Raw genomic sequence first — 19257 nt, 5'->3', positions numbered from 1 at the left:
AAGATAGTTTTACATCAATAGTTCTTCTCTGTCTGTTCTTAATTAGCATTAGAAATGGGGGGAAATGTGCTTGACTTACCCACACAAGGCAGAGAGTAGCCAAGCTCAGGGTCATGGACAAACTGCCGATCATTAAGTCTCGTCACACAGTATAAGTGGAAACAGTCTAAGCACATCACATGGCGGTAGTTGCACTGGAAAACCAGGACAGGGCTCCTGCATAGATAAAGACAGACATTTCCTCTAGTACCTTTAAGGGTGGAAAGACAACATGTGCTGTAGGACACTTCCTGTAATCCTGCAAGGTGTGTAGGGCATGCTCTGTGTCAGACCTCTACTGTTAAGTACTGAGCTCATATCACTGCTACATCTTAAAAATTGGAAGCACTGAATTAACTACATAGAACATTGATTTTCCCAATTTTTCTATTTTTTATAGTAACATATTTACTAATCAGCTGTTTAAACCTGAGCTCAGATATAACCTCTTTCTGGAAGCCTTCCTTGATTCATAATTCCCAATTAACTTACGACTCATACCATCTACTTATATATTTCTATCGATCCATTATTACATCAGAGTATTGATATGTTTCTCCTTCTTACAGACTGTGATCTCCTTGAAAATAGACACCGTATCTACTTTACATTGGTATTCTCATAGTACCAGGCATTGTAAGGTTTTGAATAAATGTTCCTTGAATTTAATCATAATAATATATAGGATGTGAACTTCCTCAAACTCAAAAGAAAAAGTACTATTGCATCAAAGTAGGTATTTAAACAGTCACTCATTGGCAAGTGGAAAACTAGAATTTAGAAACAAAAGATGATCCAGCAGAGATTTTTCTACCATAAAATTTTGTCTATTGTGCCACCTCTGTATCACGCAAATATTCAATTTCTTAAATTAAGGTTAAGACTTACTAATAAACCAATATATATGAATCATAAAAATTTTGGATTCCTTTAAAATACTTTGTAGGAAAAAAATTCCCCTGAATAACCATGTATTTTTGCTAGCAAATGTACCACACTAGTTTATGACAAAAAGGAGACAAATTGAGTATATTGAGATCAACCTCAAGGGAATTTTAATAGTTAGAAAGTCATTGGAGTTTATTTAGACAAGCCTATTTTCTAAATAATAATAACAAAATACAAAATGTTTTCTTATCTCATACTCAATTCTTAACAGATAAAACAGCTTTTCAAAAGCCCTTTCCCCAGAAAAACTGATATTAAACATTTATAATGTAGAAGATAATTTCTTAACAATTAAAAGATTGTCAAAATTTTGTTTCCCCAATTATCTCAGAGTAATATCTAATACAAAAAAAATGGAAAGAAAACAATGTTTTAATGTTATGGATTTATAGAACAATGATCGACTTAATCTGAGCAAGAGTGTCCCTATGTGCTTTTATGTACTTTCATTTCCCATCTCTGAACCTACTGAAGTCCTTTCAGAGCCGTTTCCATTTCCAGGGCCTTTTTCAATTAGGCGTTGACTGTGTTCTGAACTTTCAACCCCTTCTCTTCTAACAACTTTCCCCTTGAAGATAATAAAATGTAACACTTCCCCATTTCTAACATAAGATGCACGCATGCACAAGCGGACACACACCTTATACACTCTGTGTGACCCTACAGAGCTGCTGTATTTTACCTTCTTCTCTCAGAGCTAAGTTCTGTGAAAAATATTCTTCATTCTCGTTTTAGCAGCATGGTCAACTAAGCCTCTGCAGACTTCTAATCAGCTATCAACACATGGAAACACCGGAGAAAATATGAGAACATTTACAAAAATGTTCCTAGGTATAACAAGGTTAAAAAGAAAGCTTAGCAATTATGCTATAGAAGAAATAAAAAGAAAACTTATAAAGCCAAAGCAGTCAGCAGATGAACTACTGCCAGTGTCCCAAAGAGATGTTATGGTGCGTGGTTTGCAGCCATTGGTCTAGCAAATGTGTTCTTTTCCATCTCTATTAGAAGGAAGAATAGAAAGAGTTCTCTTTCATGTGTGGACAACAGTACACATTTATCATTTTGTCATTCAGTTAAAACGCAGTCCAAAAGAACTTAGACCATCTAGACAATCCACAAAATGTCGACTGTTCTACTTTATTGATGACATCCAGCTATTTGAAACACATTAGCAAGAAATGGTAAATACATTCATTGGAGGCCATGGTGTGAGATAAACTCTATGCAGATTCAGGGGCCCCCCACATTATGGAAGGTTTTAGAGGTCCAATGTTTGGGACACATCCAACACAATATTCATCTTGTCCCTCCCCCCACTAAGAATGAAGCACAAGGCAATTGCAGGCTGTGTGGCACCAGGGATTCCATTCCCACAGAGTGAAGCACATCCTCCTGGGGATACAGGAAGAGCCCTACTGAAAATTAAGCTACAGCAGTACCAGTTCACTTCAACCTCCTTGAACTGAGATATAGGCAGGAAGGAAATTGACCAACTGGGAGGGGTAATTGATCCTAGTCATCAGGAAGAGGAAGAGCTGCCGTTACACATGGGGGCAGGGAAGAATTCACATGGTATCCAGGTGGCCCACTGTGACATCTCAAGTGCTCTCCTGTGCAATTTTAATGGCAAATGGACAAGGGCAGCAGTTAAGGCTTGAGAAGTGTATGGTGACCAGGGCTTGAGACTCCTTTAGGATATAGATTTATTATATTGATATATATATGCAGATATAGATAGATATAGAATAGGTACATGTATATGTTGGTAGATACATAGATAATGAAATAGATGTAGAAAATGTAGAAACATGCATGTATTTCATACAGAATTATCAGTCAGATTTCTTGATATAGTTATGAGGCAAGATTGCTCCTCTCTTAAGAATATTCCTAGTACTTATGAAAAAGTTCGGTGAGGGATAAACATGACACCCATATAAAGGTTATTAGGTTAATCATCTTAGAAATGAAATGAGTAAAAATCATTTCATGGCTAGAGAGGCTACATAATTAACTTCCTAAGTGCTAGATAAAAGAGGAAAAGGGGCAATAGTAGTATTTATGAGCATCCACTTTGGGTTAGGAACCTTGCTAGGGACTTTACATTATTTTTTTTTCCATTTTGTCCCCCTGAAATAAACTGCCCCTACTCTACCATTCATCTTGTTCCCTTCTCTGCCTCCATCTAATCAGTTGGGAGTATCCTTTGCTATCCTAGCATACTTCTAGTTCCTTTGCTCCTAGACTCGTGCTCATTGTCATCCACCCCTGTAGTATATACTAGCCTTTATATTCAAATCAAAATCCCAAATTTCAAGGTCCAGTTCAAAACTAAGGACCTACGAGGAACTTTCTCTGGAGCCCAGTTCTTCACTGGTTCTTCCATTTTTCTTTACCTTTTTATCCATAAGGTCTATCCTCAATGGATTTCAGATAGTACCTTCACTTTTATTCAGTGTTTTCTACATTACCCCCTTAGCTGTCAACATGAAACACGAAACAACAGAAAAGTCATGAAACAACAGAGGCCATATTTGTTTCATCCTTTCATGACTCATGCCTCACTAAATACAGTATTGAGCACAACATAGTTAAGCAATCAGTAGTTACTGATTGTGACCAGTGGATAAATGAATAGAATGTTTTTATTTTATAGTTTCTCTGCTCCTATTCATACATTTTTCACTCAATTACTTATTGAGCATCTACTTTGGATAAAGTAGGCACTTAATAAATTCGTGAGGAATATAGCCCTGAGTGAATGCATAAGTACTTTATAGTTGTAATTGGTTTAAGCACTGGGAAACAAACATATATACACAATCACAGGGCATAGCCTTGGGACACAAGATGCACGTGGAACAAATATTACAAGGAAGTATATGTAGTCACCAAACTCCGGTGCCACAGAAGTTAGGAGACAAGGGAAGTATGAGTCACCACGGCTCCATTAGGAACCTGAGCTGAATTTAAAGGAATGAGAAGATGGACACTAGGTTACTGGATAGAAGCATGGTATCTGGGCAGGGAAGAAAATACAGACATGGAAAAGAATTCTTGAAACAGAAAAGCAATCAGTTGGGCTCATTGAGAGGATGTATCAGGAAAAGAGTGAGAGAAGAGACGAAAAGCGTTGGGGACAGAGCAGACACTGACCAGGGACAGTGGTAGGGGCGATTCTAGGAGACAAACCTAGAATATGACCTCTAGGTCAGGGAATTCACTGAAGGCTTCTAAGCATGGGAAGAGAGAGATGTTTTATAAGTTTAATTCTGAGGAAAGTTTGGAGGGAAAGAAGCTGGAAGTCATGAGAACTGTTTGGAGGTCATTTTAATAGCTTAGACATGAGTTACTAAGGAACTGGACTATGGTGGGCTGGTGCTTCCAGAAATGGAAATGAGAAGATGGATGGGAGGGACATTTCTGAGGACCTGCCAAGACTTATCTTCTCATGGGTCTTATGTTCCTCCCTGCATTCCTCTGTGCCTTTTGCTCAAATTATATATAAATGTTAATTGACCAATCTAGAAAATGAATTTATCCCAATGAGCCAGGTTACAGAGAAGTTAATCAAAGATTAAATAAAGTTCTCAATCATATGTAAAAGAAATTATAAATGCTGTACTTGGCATTACTGAAGAGTTATTTGTAAGCAATGGTTTCCCTGCTTTTATTAAAGGAGTGATCCAAAGATCCTCTGTTCACAGAATATTAGGCATAATTGAAGGAGTCTCAGTGAAAAATATGGCAAGCCATTCATATAAACTACACAAAGTAGAATATTGCTCCACAGTCCAAATGTTTAAACTCTTGTAAAGTTAGTTCTCTAGTGTCTAAAGAATAGTATCAATGTTTTCATATTTATCTGAGAAAATGTTCAGTTTAATCTGCTCTCTACCTCATTTGTTCACATGCACTCTCTCTCATTTGCTCTCCTTCACTCTGTCTCTGCCAAAATCTGTCTGTCTATTTCCCCGTCTCTGTTTGTCTGATTCTTTCCCACACGTACATCCTCATTTATACCCATTAAGAAAGAGGCTGTGGTTTCAAGTTCTCAACTGAATGTGACATATATTGAATGCAATATGCCAGAAATTTCAAGATATGTGAAGATAAGGAAGCAAGTCTAAACTCTAAAGGAAACGAAAATCTAACAGAGTTGGTAGGAAAGAGACCCAAATAATTGAGATACAGGGCAGGATATTTTAAGTTATGTTAGAGGTGTAGGAAATATTCGCAGGCTCTGTGGTAAGCAGACTCCTAGCTGTTCCCCAATGATCCCCACCCTCCTGGCATTCATGCTCTGGTGTAGTTCCCTTCCACATTGTATGAACTGACCTGCTCGATCAACAGGAAAAGTGTGCCAATGACAATGGGTGACTTCTGGGACTAGATCAGAAGAGACACTGCAGCTTCTGCCTGTGCTCTCTCCTGCGTCACCTGCCTTGAGGAAAGTGAACAGCCATGTTGTAAGGCCACTCAAACAGTCTTATGGAGCAGTCCACGTGGCCAGGAACTGAGGCTTCTTGCCAACACCCAGCACTGACTTGGCAGCCACCAAAGTTAGTAATCTCTGAAGCTGATCCTCCAGCCCAAGGCAAGCCCTCAGGTGACTACAGCTATGGCTGACTCTTGATTGTAACTTCCTGAGATATGGTGAGAAAGAACCATCCAGCTAAGCTGCTCCCAGATTCCTGCCCCACTGAAACTGTGTAAGATAACATTTACTGTTGTCTTAAGCCACTAAATTTTGGGATACTTTTTTGAATGCAGCAATATATCATTAATACAGGCTCAGAGGAGGAAGCGATCACATTTAGATAGCAGATCAGAAAAGAATTCATGAAAGTAGAAGCATTTGCAGGAGGATCAGGTTCACAGCACGTGGAGATAGAGAACACATTTCAGGTCAAGAAAAGAGACTGAAGTTGTAGAAGTACAGACCGTGGGAGGAGAATGCTGAGTTATCCACTGTAGGTAGTTTCTTCATTTACGGCAATGAAAAGCAAAACTCAAGAGAAATACATATTTAGGGATAGTATAATCATCCAAAATGCAATGAAAAGCAATGCAAGTTAGAATAAAAATATTAAGTACAAATCCTTAAGGAGATAAAAATAAAATCTCCTCAGTGGAGGGAGAAAGTTTGTCCTTAAATTTAGCTAACATTTGACCCTTGAAAGAATTCACATTGTTTTTACAGTATTTCATTTGTGCAACAGTAACATAAATGTTATGCCCCAATTGGCAATCTTTCAAATCTCTCTACAAACTCTCTGTACATGAACTATGACTCCTGGGAATTTAAGAAAGCATTTGATTAGATAAAAATAATTAGAGGAGGAAAGCTACGCCATTAAATAACTGGAATTTATCTTCTTAACAACGGTCACTTTAAATGCCTTTTAGTTAGAGATAGCTTATAAACAATAAATAAATAAATGGCTGAAATCTTGGAAACCAAATGCATTTTCGTTTAACCTATATTTAGCAACATTACCTAGTAATTGCCCAAATGCACTACAGACAAAGAAGTACCCAATACAGCGCCTGCCCGCAGAAATGCTGGCGATAACATTTTAGCCCACAAAATGTCATATGAGTTCATTATTTGAGTTAGCCAAGTGAGCAATCCCAGCCACTGGAGAGGCCCCAGATCCAAGATACTAATTGATAGACTCAACTTTTAGGAATCAAAATAAGCTTCAGCAGTTGAATGACCTTCAGAATTCCTTCTAGCAGCCAAGTTTAAAATCCTGAAGTCAGTTCATTTGCCCATTAGTCTGCTTGGAATCAGAATCCTGTTAAGGCACTGGCAGATCCTGAACAAGCTCATTAACCACCCCTTCCAGTTTCTTCTTCCCTCCTCTGCTCACGTTCTTATTGCTTTATCTAGTTCACTTTGCTGCACAAAAAATGGGTTTACTTTGGCTCTGCAAGCTTACTCACAGAAGTCCCAATAATTCAGCATATACGACATACCCAAGGAAATGACTCTTATTATGTCTACATTTTGGAATCACTTTCATTCACCCATTCTGCCAATACTTTTGAACAATTGCTACTTCCAGCCATTGTCCTGTCGATGTCACATAAAAGTGAACAAGACATGGTCCTTCCCCTCAGGAAGTCACAGTCCTATAAGGTTGAAGACAAACAAGTAATTATTTCATAGTGTAGTAAGTGCTACTCTAGGGATGAGATTAAAGACCACCTAACTCGGTCTCTGGGGTTAGTGGAAGAGGTCCCAAGACAGCCCATGCCCAGTGCAGTCAGTCCCTACAGAGAGGATATTGAGCACACTAATGGATTCCCTTCTTTAGACAAGCTTTAAATCAAATATTACATTAAATGATGTAGTAAACATATTACAGATACAATGATTAAGAAAATATAAACTCTTTGGTCCCTTTCCTAAATGACAAAATTCCCCTTCCTCTTTAATTCTCATTCAGTAATTCTATACCCCATTTGTGGCATTAACTCTTACCGAATTCAAAAGAATTTCTAACCTTGGCACTTGTTCGAAAGTTTGATCCCACTGATCAATACTTTGAAAACTCTCCTGTCATTAGTGTGCAATTTTATTTCTAGAAGACAGTTAATTTTGTGTATCCTGTGGTTATATACTTACTGAAATATGCACATATGTGCTTATGATGCAATACAGCTCCACAGGCATATTTTCTGCACTGGGACAAAAGCTTGACCTCATGTGTATTGAGAGCAACTGCTCTGGGTGAGGCATTTTGTTGTGGCTACCCATGGCTTTCTTAATTTATAAGCTCCCTATCAAGTTAGCTATGGCCCTGTTTATACATTAACCTGTTCCATTTACCGTCATATAGAGAAATACAAAATTTTCAAGTAGCAGCCACTTTTTCTGTTTCAGACATATTTCTTTTTAACATCTACTTACTGATTTTGAGAGAGTCTAAAGAATAGGAGCTATAAAAATAGTTGAGTAAAGATATAGAATAGCAAAAGTGTAAGGCTTTCCAGAGCAAATGGGTTAGGTCTTCACACATTGATGTAGTCTGTATTCTTCAAACTCATGCATCATTCTGGCTGAAATCTAAATCGGAACTCACACTGTCTCCACTTTTTTTCCTCCCACCCTTGACCCCCTACTCAACTCAATCAGCATGCTTAGGGAAGACTAATCTAAAGTAGTTTTCATCATGGCAGGTGCTGGTCGTAATTATGAAGCAGTTACCCAACGCCAATGTATTAAGAACCCTCCATAGCTAGATTTACCCCACAATATGTATCTCCCAAATTGCCATTCACAAATCCTTCTGTTTCTCTCAGATCAGTCTCTTGACAGCTTCTGAACCACCTTCTTCCTACGTTCTTATCCCTATGTGCAAAATTCTTCCTATTTGCCTTCACTTTCCAAAAAATTGTCAAGGTTCAGCTCAAATGCAACATCTTTCAGGAAGCTTTTTCAATAAAATTCTAGCTAACATTATTCTCCCGCTTATTTTCTAATTTTCTATTCAGTAATTCTATACAAATTCTATACTTTATAATGCTTATAAAGTGTTACTTTTATGTAACTTAGTATGTTATTACATATCATTTGTGTTGTTCTCTAATTGCTTTATGAATCTTCATCAAGGCTCCCCAACTCAAATTCAACACAGACTAATTGGGCAGTGACCACGTGCTGGTTCCTTTGCTCAACATGGGGAGGGGGTATAGAGTTCTTGTTCTCAAGGAATTCTGCCTAATGGTGAGATAACTAACTCTGGGGCACTTTGGATGAACTAATGAGCATCACCCGCGCTGCTGGTCAGGCAAAGAATGTTTCTTAAAGAAGAAAATTGTAAACTAAGATCTAAAAGGCAAGAATGAGTTAGCCTGACCAAGAAACGAGAGGGAAGTGAGGAAAACAGGTAAAAAACACTTAAAAGGGAATAAAATTAGGTAAGGTTAGGGAACATGTCATATAATTTCATATTATCCCCTCAGCCTTTATCAAAGTTCTGAATTCTTCCAGACATCAAAAATAAAACTAAAAAGTGACGATACTGCTTTTACAAGCCACATAATATAAGTCTATGTTGTAGGTTTATATAATACCTCAAATGTAGTTGAATTAGGTTCTATCACTTATAACATTTTGAACCATTAACAATAAATAGTCTATGCAAAATAAAAATATGAAGTCATAGTGATAAGAGGAAATTAATGGATTGTTAATTTCCTCCAGATGGTATCAATCTTTGAAAATATTTATTTGACTTTAGTACAGCTTGTATAGTGTATTGCTAAATATAATTACTAGCGACAGGTTGAACCCAAATATAAACCATTAACTTCTGGAAGTGTTTTATGGTAAACATTACAATATAATAACAAGTATTAGAATTAAAAATACTTATTTTCTTTTTGAAAAGTAAGTTAAAATTTTAAAAGCAAAGAGGTCAACTCTTTTTTGTAGTACTTCATTACAATGAATTGTTTTACCAGCAACACCCTCAACTTTTCTTACTAGGGCATTTATACTCCTAAAACAGATGCTGATAAATAACCATAAATAAAGAGTAAATCATAATGAAATAACTGCTGCATGTAATAAAATAAAATTAAAAATTCCAAAGGGTATTTGGCCCATGGGAGGAAAATGCATCTTATGAAAAATGATCACATTACTTTCTCATCCCCCAACTAGTAGAATTAATTTCAATTCTCAAAATCATATTTATAAAAGTCCAAGGATTCTCAAAATTATATTTATAGGAGTTCAAGTGCTTCAGAGTCATAATCTCAGAAAACACTCTATTCAGACTGTCAGTGTGTATGGCTAAAGAATGCTGAAAGAAGACAATATAAAATATTTTCTGGGTCACATCATTCACACAGAGCTGTTGTGTGGCACAACTATTTAGCTGTCAGAGATGCCATCTGTAACACATACCAACCATGCACATATCTTGTCTTTGTTTTTTCCTTTGTGAAAAACAGCTAGAAGCAGATAATGCCCAGATCCACTGCAACAGTATTCTGCTAAATTGAGAAAGATATGAAGACAGATCTTGTTTAGATAAGAACCCCACTGTGAATGAAATTGCTCTAGTGTATCCCCAGATCTCATGACAGGAAATATTAATGTGCTAAGAATCAATCCAGTGGCTATGAATGTTAGGAGCTATTTAACATAAGAAATTATTACAGACACAGAGTGGTTTAAAAATGTTACATCTTTGGCTGCTGGCTCGCGAAAACCTTGCACAGAATATTTCTCATTGGTCTTTCATTCATTCTTAAAATGAAGGAATGAACGCTAGCAGAATGCTGGGTCTTTTATCAAAGAAACATTAAGAATCAGGTCCTCTGAAGTAGAGTAATTTGAAATGAAGAATCTGCCTAAAAGACTGTAGACGTGTTAAAACAGATCTATAATGAAAATATCTCAAAATAAGGAGGTATTGTGAAATTTCAGAGGTATTAGATGGATTCAGTATTAAAATATTAACATAACAAGAATTGGTGGAGCATAGTAAGTAAAATTATTCTCTCAATTTAGCTTCTTGTATTACATATAGCCAGAAAAGTGATATCTAGTATCCCAAAATATTTCCCTAAAAATAACAAAAGCCAACATGGCATAACAACACAAACCCAAATGAATTCATGTAAAAAACTGAGATAAGGGACTTTGTGCAAAGATGTGACTGGCTGCCATAAGTATCCCAAGGCAGTGGAGGTTAGGGGGAGGTTTTGAAGGACCCACGGGATGGGGTGCCTGAGCTGGCTGTGCCAGGAGCTGACCACGGAAACCTCATGAAATGAGAGTCGGTGAAATATCAGGTTAGATCTGACCATCTCTAAAGACCTTTTGGATACTGAGATTTTATGATCTTCAATTTGTATGATGACAACCTTTCTTCCTACCACAAGCTGGTGGAACTTAAACCTTACTTGAAATAATGTGCAAAACACAAGTCATGTTTAGGATTCCAACTTCATATGACCTCTTGAACTAAGGCACATGCTGCTTGCAAGGCTGAGAATCTGGGGATTTCTGGAGATTTTACCTTCTGGAAGACATGTCAGAAGGAAGGCCCTGAGCCTGAACAGTGAAGGAAAATAGGAAAAGGGATCTCAGTATTTTTTTAAAAAGTGACAAAATATCTTCTATAACTATTAACAACTAAAAGGCAATTTAATTTTAAAGCTTCTTCTCCCATCCCCCCCAATAAGGTCAGCTGGTGATTGGAGCCAGCAGGAGAGGACAGAGGGGTCAGATCCCCGGGTCAAGTGTCCTCTGCTGTGCTCTGTGCTCCCACGCACCCTGCTGGAGCTCTCTCACAGCACCTACCACAGTGTTTATTATAACTATTTGCTTAATTGTCTATGTGCTCTCCATACAAAAGGTCAGCAAACTCCAGCCAGGGGCCAGATCTATCCCACTGCCTGTTTTTATAAATAAAGCTTATTGGAACACAGCCATGTTGACATACCATCTATGGCTGCTTTTGCTCTGTAAAGAGAGGGTTGAGTAGCTGTGATAAGGACTGGATGGACCACAAAGACTGAACTACTTACTCTCTGGCCCTTTCCAGGAAAGGTTTGCCTATTCCTGCTGGAGCTTTTGACTCCATAAACACAGGGTCATCTTTTGGTATCCCAAGTGCCTGGCCTCTGGCTGGTGTTTAGTAAATGCTCATGCTCTATATGCTGTAGTAAGTGACTGACCAAATGAAGGAAGGATTATGAATGAACAGGGACACAAAGGGAAGGAAAACAGAAGTAGGACCAGAGATCAACAAGTCCCACCATGTCAAGAGGTGTGCAGTAGGTTACTGGTGTCGAGCTAAGCCATCAGTTCCGCTTTTCAAGGCTGCAAACAACATTGCCCTCCATTCAGACCATTTCTTTTGATGAACTAATCTGGTCTCATCCAGACAGCTGACTACAGATTGGGGAGTGTCGATTGCCCACAACTCCCACATGATGGAGAGGAAAAGGGAACTGGACTTTGATTACCTAATGAAAAGTGATAGCAAGAAAATAAGATGGAACCATGTGATGGTGGGTGGTGGGCTGCTATGAATTGGGTGGTCAGGGAAGGCCTGAGGAGAGGACACTCACATTGACCCCTGAATGACACGCTATGCACAGATCTGGTGCAACAGCAGGAGTGGAACTATGGAAAATTTCTTTCAGTTCCAGGCCTGCTGAGTTTGAGATGTCTTTGGGATGTCATGTGAATAAGTGCAGAAGGTAGTTCTTAAACTCAGGGGAAAGATTGCAGCTGGAAAATGCTCTGGAGACCCATCAGCCGGTAGATGATAATATAGTCCCAGGAGTAGGTGGGGTCACCCATGGACAGTGTATAAAATTAGGAGAGAAGGTGGCCTGGAAGAGACCCAGAGAACACTGACCTTACAGTGTAACTGGTTTGATTAAGGAGTTTTTGCTTGTCGAGCTATAGACAAGACCCAGCTTTGCTTTTTTCCAATAACTGATACTACCGTGTTCTGTCAAATACACCTGCTGGGCAGCGGGCGCACCTAGCAACCTCTCAGATTCCCTGACTTGTGGTCACTTTCAGATATTAATCTAATTTTGGTCACTGAGCCTTAGAACAGCCCATTTTAAACCTCCATCTCATACTGCACTCAAGGCTCTCTCCTCCCCATGGTGAAGATCAGAAAGGGGCTCAAGCTCTTCCAAGTGCCCCACACAATATGGAAGGGCTGCTTGGACCGGGCATGTGTAGACTTGGTCAAGAGGAGGCAGAAGAAAGTGCCTTGTGAAGCTCTAGTGATTACCAAACATAATAGCGATGTGTAGGTGCTGCCACACCTTGTTAGGTTTCAGAACTGAATCTTCTGAGACAATTCTGCAGACACACCCCTTCAAAGGGGTGATGCAGGGGCTGGTGGCTTTCTACCCCAGAATCTGCAAGGACATGAGAAACCTCCTTCTCTGCTATGTATCCCTGGGCCCCTTACGTCCTCTTCCCCACTCTTCCATTGGTGAGATTTCCCCCACAAGAAGAAGAAGAAAGCAACTGGTTGGAAGGACTGAAGCAAATCCTAATGGGTTGAAGAGATTCAGGGATGAGGTTGACAATTTATAGAAAATAACTTGTAACACTGTTTCAACATAGCGGTATTTATTGTGAGCATACCCTGTTGCATCTAGACATTGCCCCAGTACCTCAATGGGTTTCAGAGCTTTTCAACAATAGCAACAAAAAAACATGGTATACAGTTTCAAACATCTTTGAGCATTTGGAAGAAAATTTCTAGATTCTGTCTCCCCATACAATTGCTGTTGTTTCTTAGCTCTGCTATAGCACAAGGGCCAAATCCATTACTTAACCTTCAGAACCTGATATTTTCCACATGTGTAAACAGGTCTTCATGACTTTCTACTTTTACAGACAAGAAAGCTAGACTATTCACTGAGGTTAAATAACTTGTCAAAAGTGACAGTGGCCTGGCATAAATCAGACTATGGTTTCAACTCACACGTTGTGAGAATCTAGGTTATCATATTACCCATTTAACCACATTTCCACTTACTACCCACTACAGAAGAATACAAATTGAGGAAATTTCACAGTGGGAGCTATACAGCCATGAATTTTCTGCCTGGGCTACTGCAGAAATGATGTGTTTCAATCCCAAGCTGGTATGTTAAAATCATCTTCTCCAAGTCAGTAAATCCCCTCCCTGCTGCCATTTTGTTCTTAACATTTACCCCATGTTTATTTCAATATTGTATGATAGAAGAAATGCCTTTCCAACATCCATCCTGCACCTTGATCAGACCCAGGAGCGTTCTTCTCAACAACCCTCTGTGTGTGCCCTCAAGATCCCCCAGGGACGCCTCCTGTGGCCTTTCTGAGTGCACACACACATGTGGACACACCCAGAGCTTCCTCTATTTCTTGTTTCTCCAGTAAGGCATGTCTAGGGCTCACCCACCATCTGTCCTCTGATGGCAGCCAGTCACCCCTGAATCCTTTCCTGAAGTCTATTCTCACACTTTTATTTTCCAGCTCCATTCCCTCTACAATGAGGCAAGCCTCCAATCATCTTCCAGAACACATGAAGATTATCATTTGATGCATCTAATTGTTCTTCATTTGAGAGGTGGCAGCTATTAGCTGAAGACAGGGTACCCCTATATCTCAGTTCACCTGGAACAGACATTGATCTCTCTCATATCTGCCTCCTGAGCACACATGAGCCTGGACACAGAATGAGCGAGGCCCACTTCTGTCTGTGCTGCTTCTACTGCAAGGTAGCTCTACGTATGTTATTGTTCAACCAAGAAAAAGGCTCAGCTCATCCTAGGGTGGAAGAGGTCTTCCCTTACAGCAGCCATACTCCATAAATTGGTGCCCAAAGTGATCAGAAAAGAAATTCAATAAAAAATATTGGAGATTTCTTTTTCTGTTTGCTTCAAAAGCAAGGAATAGAGAGAGAAACAGTGGTCTGGTCACCCGGGCTACTAATACCAGTGCTGACCTGCCTGGGCAACACAATCTCAACTTAGGCACCTCTCATATGAAGCCGAGGCAGCTGAATGCCATGATCACAAAGCAGCCTGTCCTGTGGGGAGCAGATGGTCCCCAGGTAGCCATTGCTTATGGAACTGGCGGGCCCGGATGCACACTCAAAGGTTTGGCTTCCCTAACATAGGACAGGGACAATGTGTGACCTTTTGACTCAAAAGAACTGTCCTATTTTTCTCCCCCAAACCTACGCCTGGCAGTAAAACTTTACACAGTCAGTGCTCAATTTTCTTTATTCTTTAACAAGAGAGAGCTTATACCATATATGAGTGTATGCCAGAGGGTGAAGGACATCACTGAGTCATATGAAAGGAGACTGGAGGGGGCCCAAGGATGCTGTCCACACTGGTGCTTAATCTGGAGGACAAAGGGCTCTAGTGCAGAACAGAAGACAAGAATAATGACTAAACTTTTGCCTAAATATTAAATTAAGTTTTGTTGAGCTTCCGCTAGGCATTTGACTATGTGGTGGGGGGCCAGCGAGATTTTACATAAAAACAGAAAACACAGATCCTTCCTTCAAGAGATCATAATTAAGTTGGAGAGATGTTTGATATTAAATTGTGAAGAGAATTACCTAGGATCAGTTGAGAATATTTGAAAATTTTTGCAAACAGTAAGAAATCTGCAAACACAACGTGCAAGAAAACCTCCCCAATTTCCATGGTAAGCCCTCTCTGAACCTAACGAGGATGGGAGTTACAGATTTCCGAGGAAATTTTCTTCACTCATTTGATTTGCCTGATATGTGCTATTTAAACTTTAAAAATAGTCTAATCTTTAGCAGAATTAAAGAGCACTAATAATTAGTTCATGTTTTCCTAATTACAATTTTGTGAGGCTTTAGTTTAATCAAGTGATGTATTGAGAATATGAGAACAAGATATGGTCCATGTTACTGTGAATCCCTAAGTTACCAAACCACCATGTAAAAGATTTCAGGAAGGAAGATGGGTGATGGGATGAGTTGCAGACTTATGTTTATAGTGATAACGAATCTAAAGAACAAGGCCAAGGAGTGAGATAAAAATGTAGAACAGAACTTGACAGGGAATTGGGTTGAGATATGTAGATTATGGACTATTACTGGTGCTACCTGTGCTCTGGGAATAAAGTGAAAAATCCGACCACATACTCCAGTTGTTTATCAGCTTATTGTCCTGAGTAGCAAACTTTGCTCCCAAGGGCAATATTTACTTTTCAGACTTAACATTATTTAACATTTAATAGTCACCTTATCAATTCAAGAACTTTTGGAAACAAAAAACACAGATCATTTTATATTGATAATACATAAATTCTTCCTTGACAAAAGCTCTTAAGGCATCATTCAGAGTGAAAAAATACAAAAGATGTAATATACAATCAGTAGAATGTGGGAATGTAGGTGGATGAAAGACACCATCTGGGATGGCATGCTTCAGGATGTGAAACTGGCTACCGATAATCAAATAGTTCATCAAAATGAGTGAATCTGTTTCTACTCTAAAGCAATGTGAATACTTTGAATCCCTTAGGCAACTTTTAAAAACAGTGTTTAATAATAAACTTTAAAAAATATGTTTAATAAGACATAATAATAAACTTTTTAAATGTGTATGTGTATACATTCATATTGTCATGGGTTGAATTGCATCCCTTAAAAGCTCATATGTTGAAGTCCTAACCCTCAGCAGCTCAGAATGTGACTTTATTTCGAGACAGGGTCTTTAAAGAAGTGATTAAGGTTAAATGAGGTGAGATGTGTGGACCCTACTCCAATCTGACTGGTGTCCTTATAACAAGTGAAGGATAGGACACAGACACACATACACCCAGAAGATCATGTGAAGATCCAGGGAGAAGATGGCCGTCTGCAAGCCAAAGAGAGAGGCTCAGAAGAAACCAACCCTGCAATGTCTTGATCGTGAACTTCCAGACTCCAGAATTATAGGAAATCCATTTCTCTTGTTTAAGCTGCCATCTGTGGAATTTTGTGATGGCAGCCTTAGCAAACTAATACACATATAAATTATTTTTGTCTAAGAATAAGAAAATCTCTTGAATGGTTTTTGATAGGCTAGAATGCTAAACTGATATAAATTGCTGGACAGCTTCCTTAAAATTTAGAGGTAAGGGGAGGGGTTAGACAACGTCTAACATTTTATCATTTAAATAAATACATACATATTTTTCTGAGATAGAAAGTATTATACATTTGTTGGGAAGTTGACTTGCCCCTGGATCGAGGCATAGCTGCTAATTGACTAGGAGTAAATCAATATCCCTGTGACAGTTATTCAAATTGAAATACATATACTGAAATTGATTATTTGCAACATTTATGTATTCATTTCTTAATTCATTTGACAAATACATATTAAGCGTATGATACATACCATATACCAGGTTGTGGAAAGTCACAGAATAAAATCTAGTCTTTATCCTTAAGATGCTAATCATAATTCAACATGATATCATAGCAGAGACATAAATATAGCTACGTCAGTGTCTAACTTTACATAATGGATTTGAAGAAGGCTTCCCAGAGAAGGTACATTTGAAGTAGGTCTTTAAGGATGTGCAGGAGTTCGCCTCATAGGGAAGAGGAAGGAAGGGTCCTCCAAATGGACGGTGTAGCATCTGTTAAAATGATAATTCTCCCCAAACTGATCTATAGATTCAAGACAATCCCTTCAGAAATATCAGCAAGTTTTGTAAAAATTGGAAAATTATTTCTAAAATTTGCATGGAAATAAAATGACCTACACTAGGCAAAACAATTTTGAAAAAGAAGAACAAAGTTAAAGGACTTAACCCTCCTGATTTCAGGACGTACTCTAAGCCAGCACACAAGCCAACAAACTCTAAGTGAGGCCAGTCTACGGTGTAGGAAGAAAACTTCACCGGGACTTTAAAAACACTTCCAAGTAATAATTGTACTTTAATTGCTCAAAAATTTTACAAAATCTTCTCGTTAACCTGGCAAAATGAAAGAAAGTTTTAGACACACATAAAGCTACAGTAATTCGACAGGTGCCAATGTAATTCAATGGGGAAAGGCCAGTCATTTCAACATGCGGTGCAGGGTAAAAAGGAAAAACATAAGCAATAATCGCAACAACAACAAAACCATTATCCCTGACGTCACACCAAACACAGAAGATGACAAGAAATGGATAAAAGACCTAAATGAAAGAACTAACACTGTAAACTTTTAGAAGGAAAAAAGTAAGAGAAACTTCTCTGTGAATTGGCATGAGACAAAGATTTCTAGATAAGATACACAGAAATCATGAACAATAAAAGTAAAAAATAGATAAAAACTGGATTTTATCAAAATTAAAATTAAAGTGGAGTCAAAGACACCACTAAGAAAATGAGGAGGCAAGCAACAGTTTGAGAGAAAAAATATGCAAATCACCTGTTAAAGGACTTATACTGGAAACATATATAAAGAATTCTTACAACTCAATATTAAGAAAACAAACAATAAAAAATAGACAAAAGGTTTGAATAGAAACTACAGTAAAGAAGACACCTGATGACAATTACACATGTGAAAATATGTTGAACATCATTAGACATTAAGGAAATGCAAATTAAAGCAACATAAGATATCACCACACACCTAGTAAAATAGCTAAACTTAAAAGACTGACAATACCAAGTGCTGACAAAGATGTGGAGAAACTAAAACCCTCAAATATTATTGTGAGGATTTGAAATGACACACCTACTTTGAAAACAGTTTGGCGGTTTCTTCACAAGTTAAATGTATGTTACAACAGCAATTTCACCCCTCAGTCTCCACCCAAGACAAGGAAAAACATATATCTACACAAAGAGCTGTACACAAAGGTTCGTAGAAGCATTATTTATAATCGCTGAAATTATTAAAGACTTAGAACTTAACCTAAACAAAACGTAACATCAGAGGAAATTTTTGGGCAGGAAGTACCAAAGTCAGGTTTGTTGATTAGAAAGATAAATAAGAGGTGGAGGGTGAACCAAATCGGTGAGAGGATGATAAGGGGGATACTAGATGCTTAACCTCCCTGGATGGATTATATTTTAACTTACATGGAGATAGTTTTATGCTATGTTGTGTTTCCTAAGGAGATGCTTAGCTATAGGAGGAAATAGAGTGGCAGGGTATGAACTTGTCATCAACATGATTGTGAATTGAAGTGTGTGCATGAGCACTTCACAGTCTCCCTTCACTCGATCTCTAATCCCAGGTTCATCATCCATGAGAGGCAGGGAGCTAATGGGCTGAGGTCCATGCCCGCCTCGGTTTACTGTCTCCAGGCCCTGGATCAGAGAGCGAGAACCCAGGAAAAGCCCTATGGACCCATAGAGTCAAGAGGACAAATCTGGGCCTCTTGGGAGGAGAGGACAGATAGAGACAGACAGGACCAAATAAGGAGAGGAGAGAGCTGCGCAGGGAGAGAACATCAGAGAACTGCATGGGGGGCTCCCCTTAAGTGTTCGTCCTCTCATGTACAACCACTTTGCAAAATGGTTTCACAGTTTCTTAAAAAGGTAAACATACACCTAAGATCCAGCCCTTCCTCCCTAAATATCTAACCAAGGGAAAGGAAGCATATGTTCACACTGAAACTTGTACACAAATGCTCATAGTAGCCTTATTTGTAATAGCCCAAAACTGGAAAACCAAATGTTCTTCAACTGGTGAGCTGAATACACAAACTGCGGTATATCTATAAAATGTAATATTGCTTTGCAAT

General features: G+C 38.5%; 1 protein-coding gene across 3 annotated transcripts in view; it reads right to left on the bottom strand.

Annotated features, from left to right (window-relative positions):
- The window catches only part of PRKN (parkin RBR E3 ubiquitin protein ligase), a 1211604-nt gene that overhangs the window by 406935 nt on the left and 785412 nt on the right, over nucleotides 1-19257 (bottom strand). For all 3 annotated transcript variants that reach the window (XM_046670682.1, XM_046670681.1, XM_046670680.1), the window contains exon 7: nucleotides 80-216. In XM_046670682.1, coding sequence (XP_046526638.1) covers nucleotides 80-216 — 137 coding nt within the window. The remainder of the gene's footprint in view (nucleotides 1-79; nucleotides 217-19257) is intronic.

The sequence above is a fragment of the Equus quagga genome, chromosome 8, assembly GCF_021613505.1.
Source record: "Equus quagga isolate Etosha38 chromosome 8, UCLA_HA_Equagga_1.0, whole genome shotgun sequence".
Classification (NCBI taxonomy): Eukaryota; Metazoa; Chordata; class Mammalia; order Perissodactyla; family Equidae; genus Equus; species Equus quagga.
Note: the sequence above shows the minus strand (reverse complement) of the source record. Positions and strands in the feature narration are given on the sequence as shown.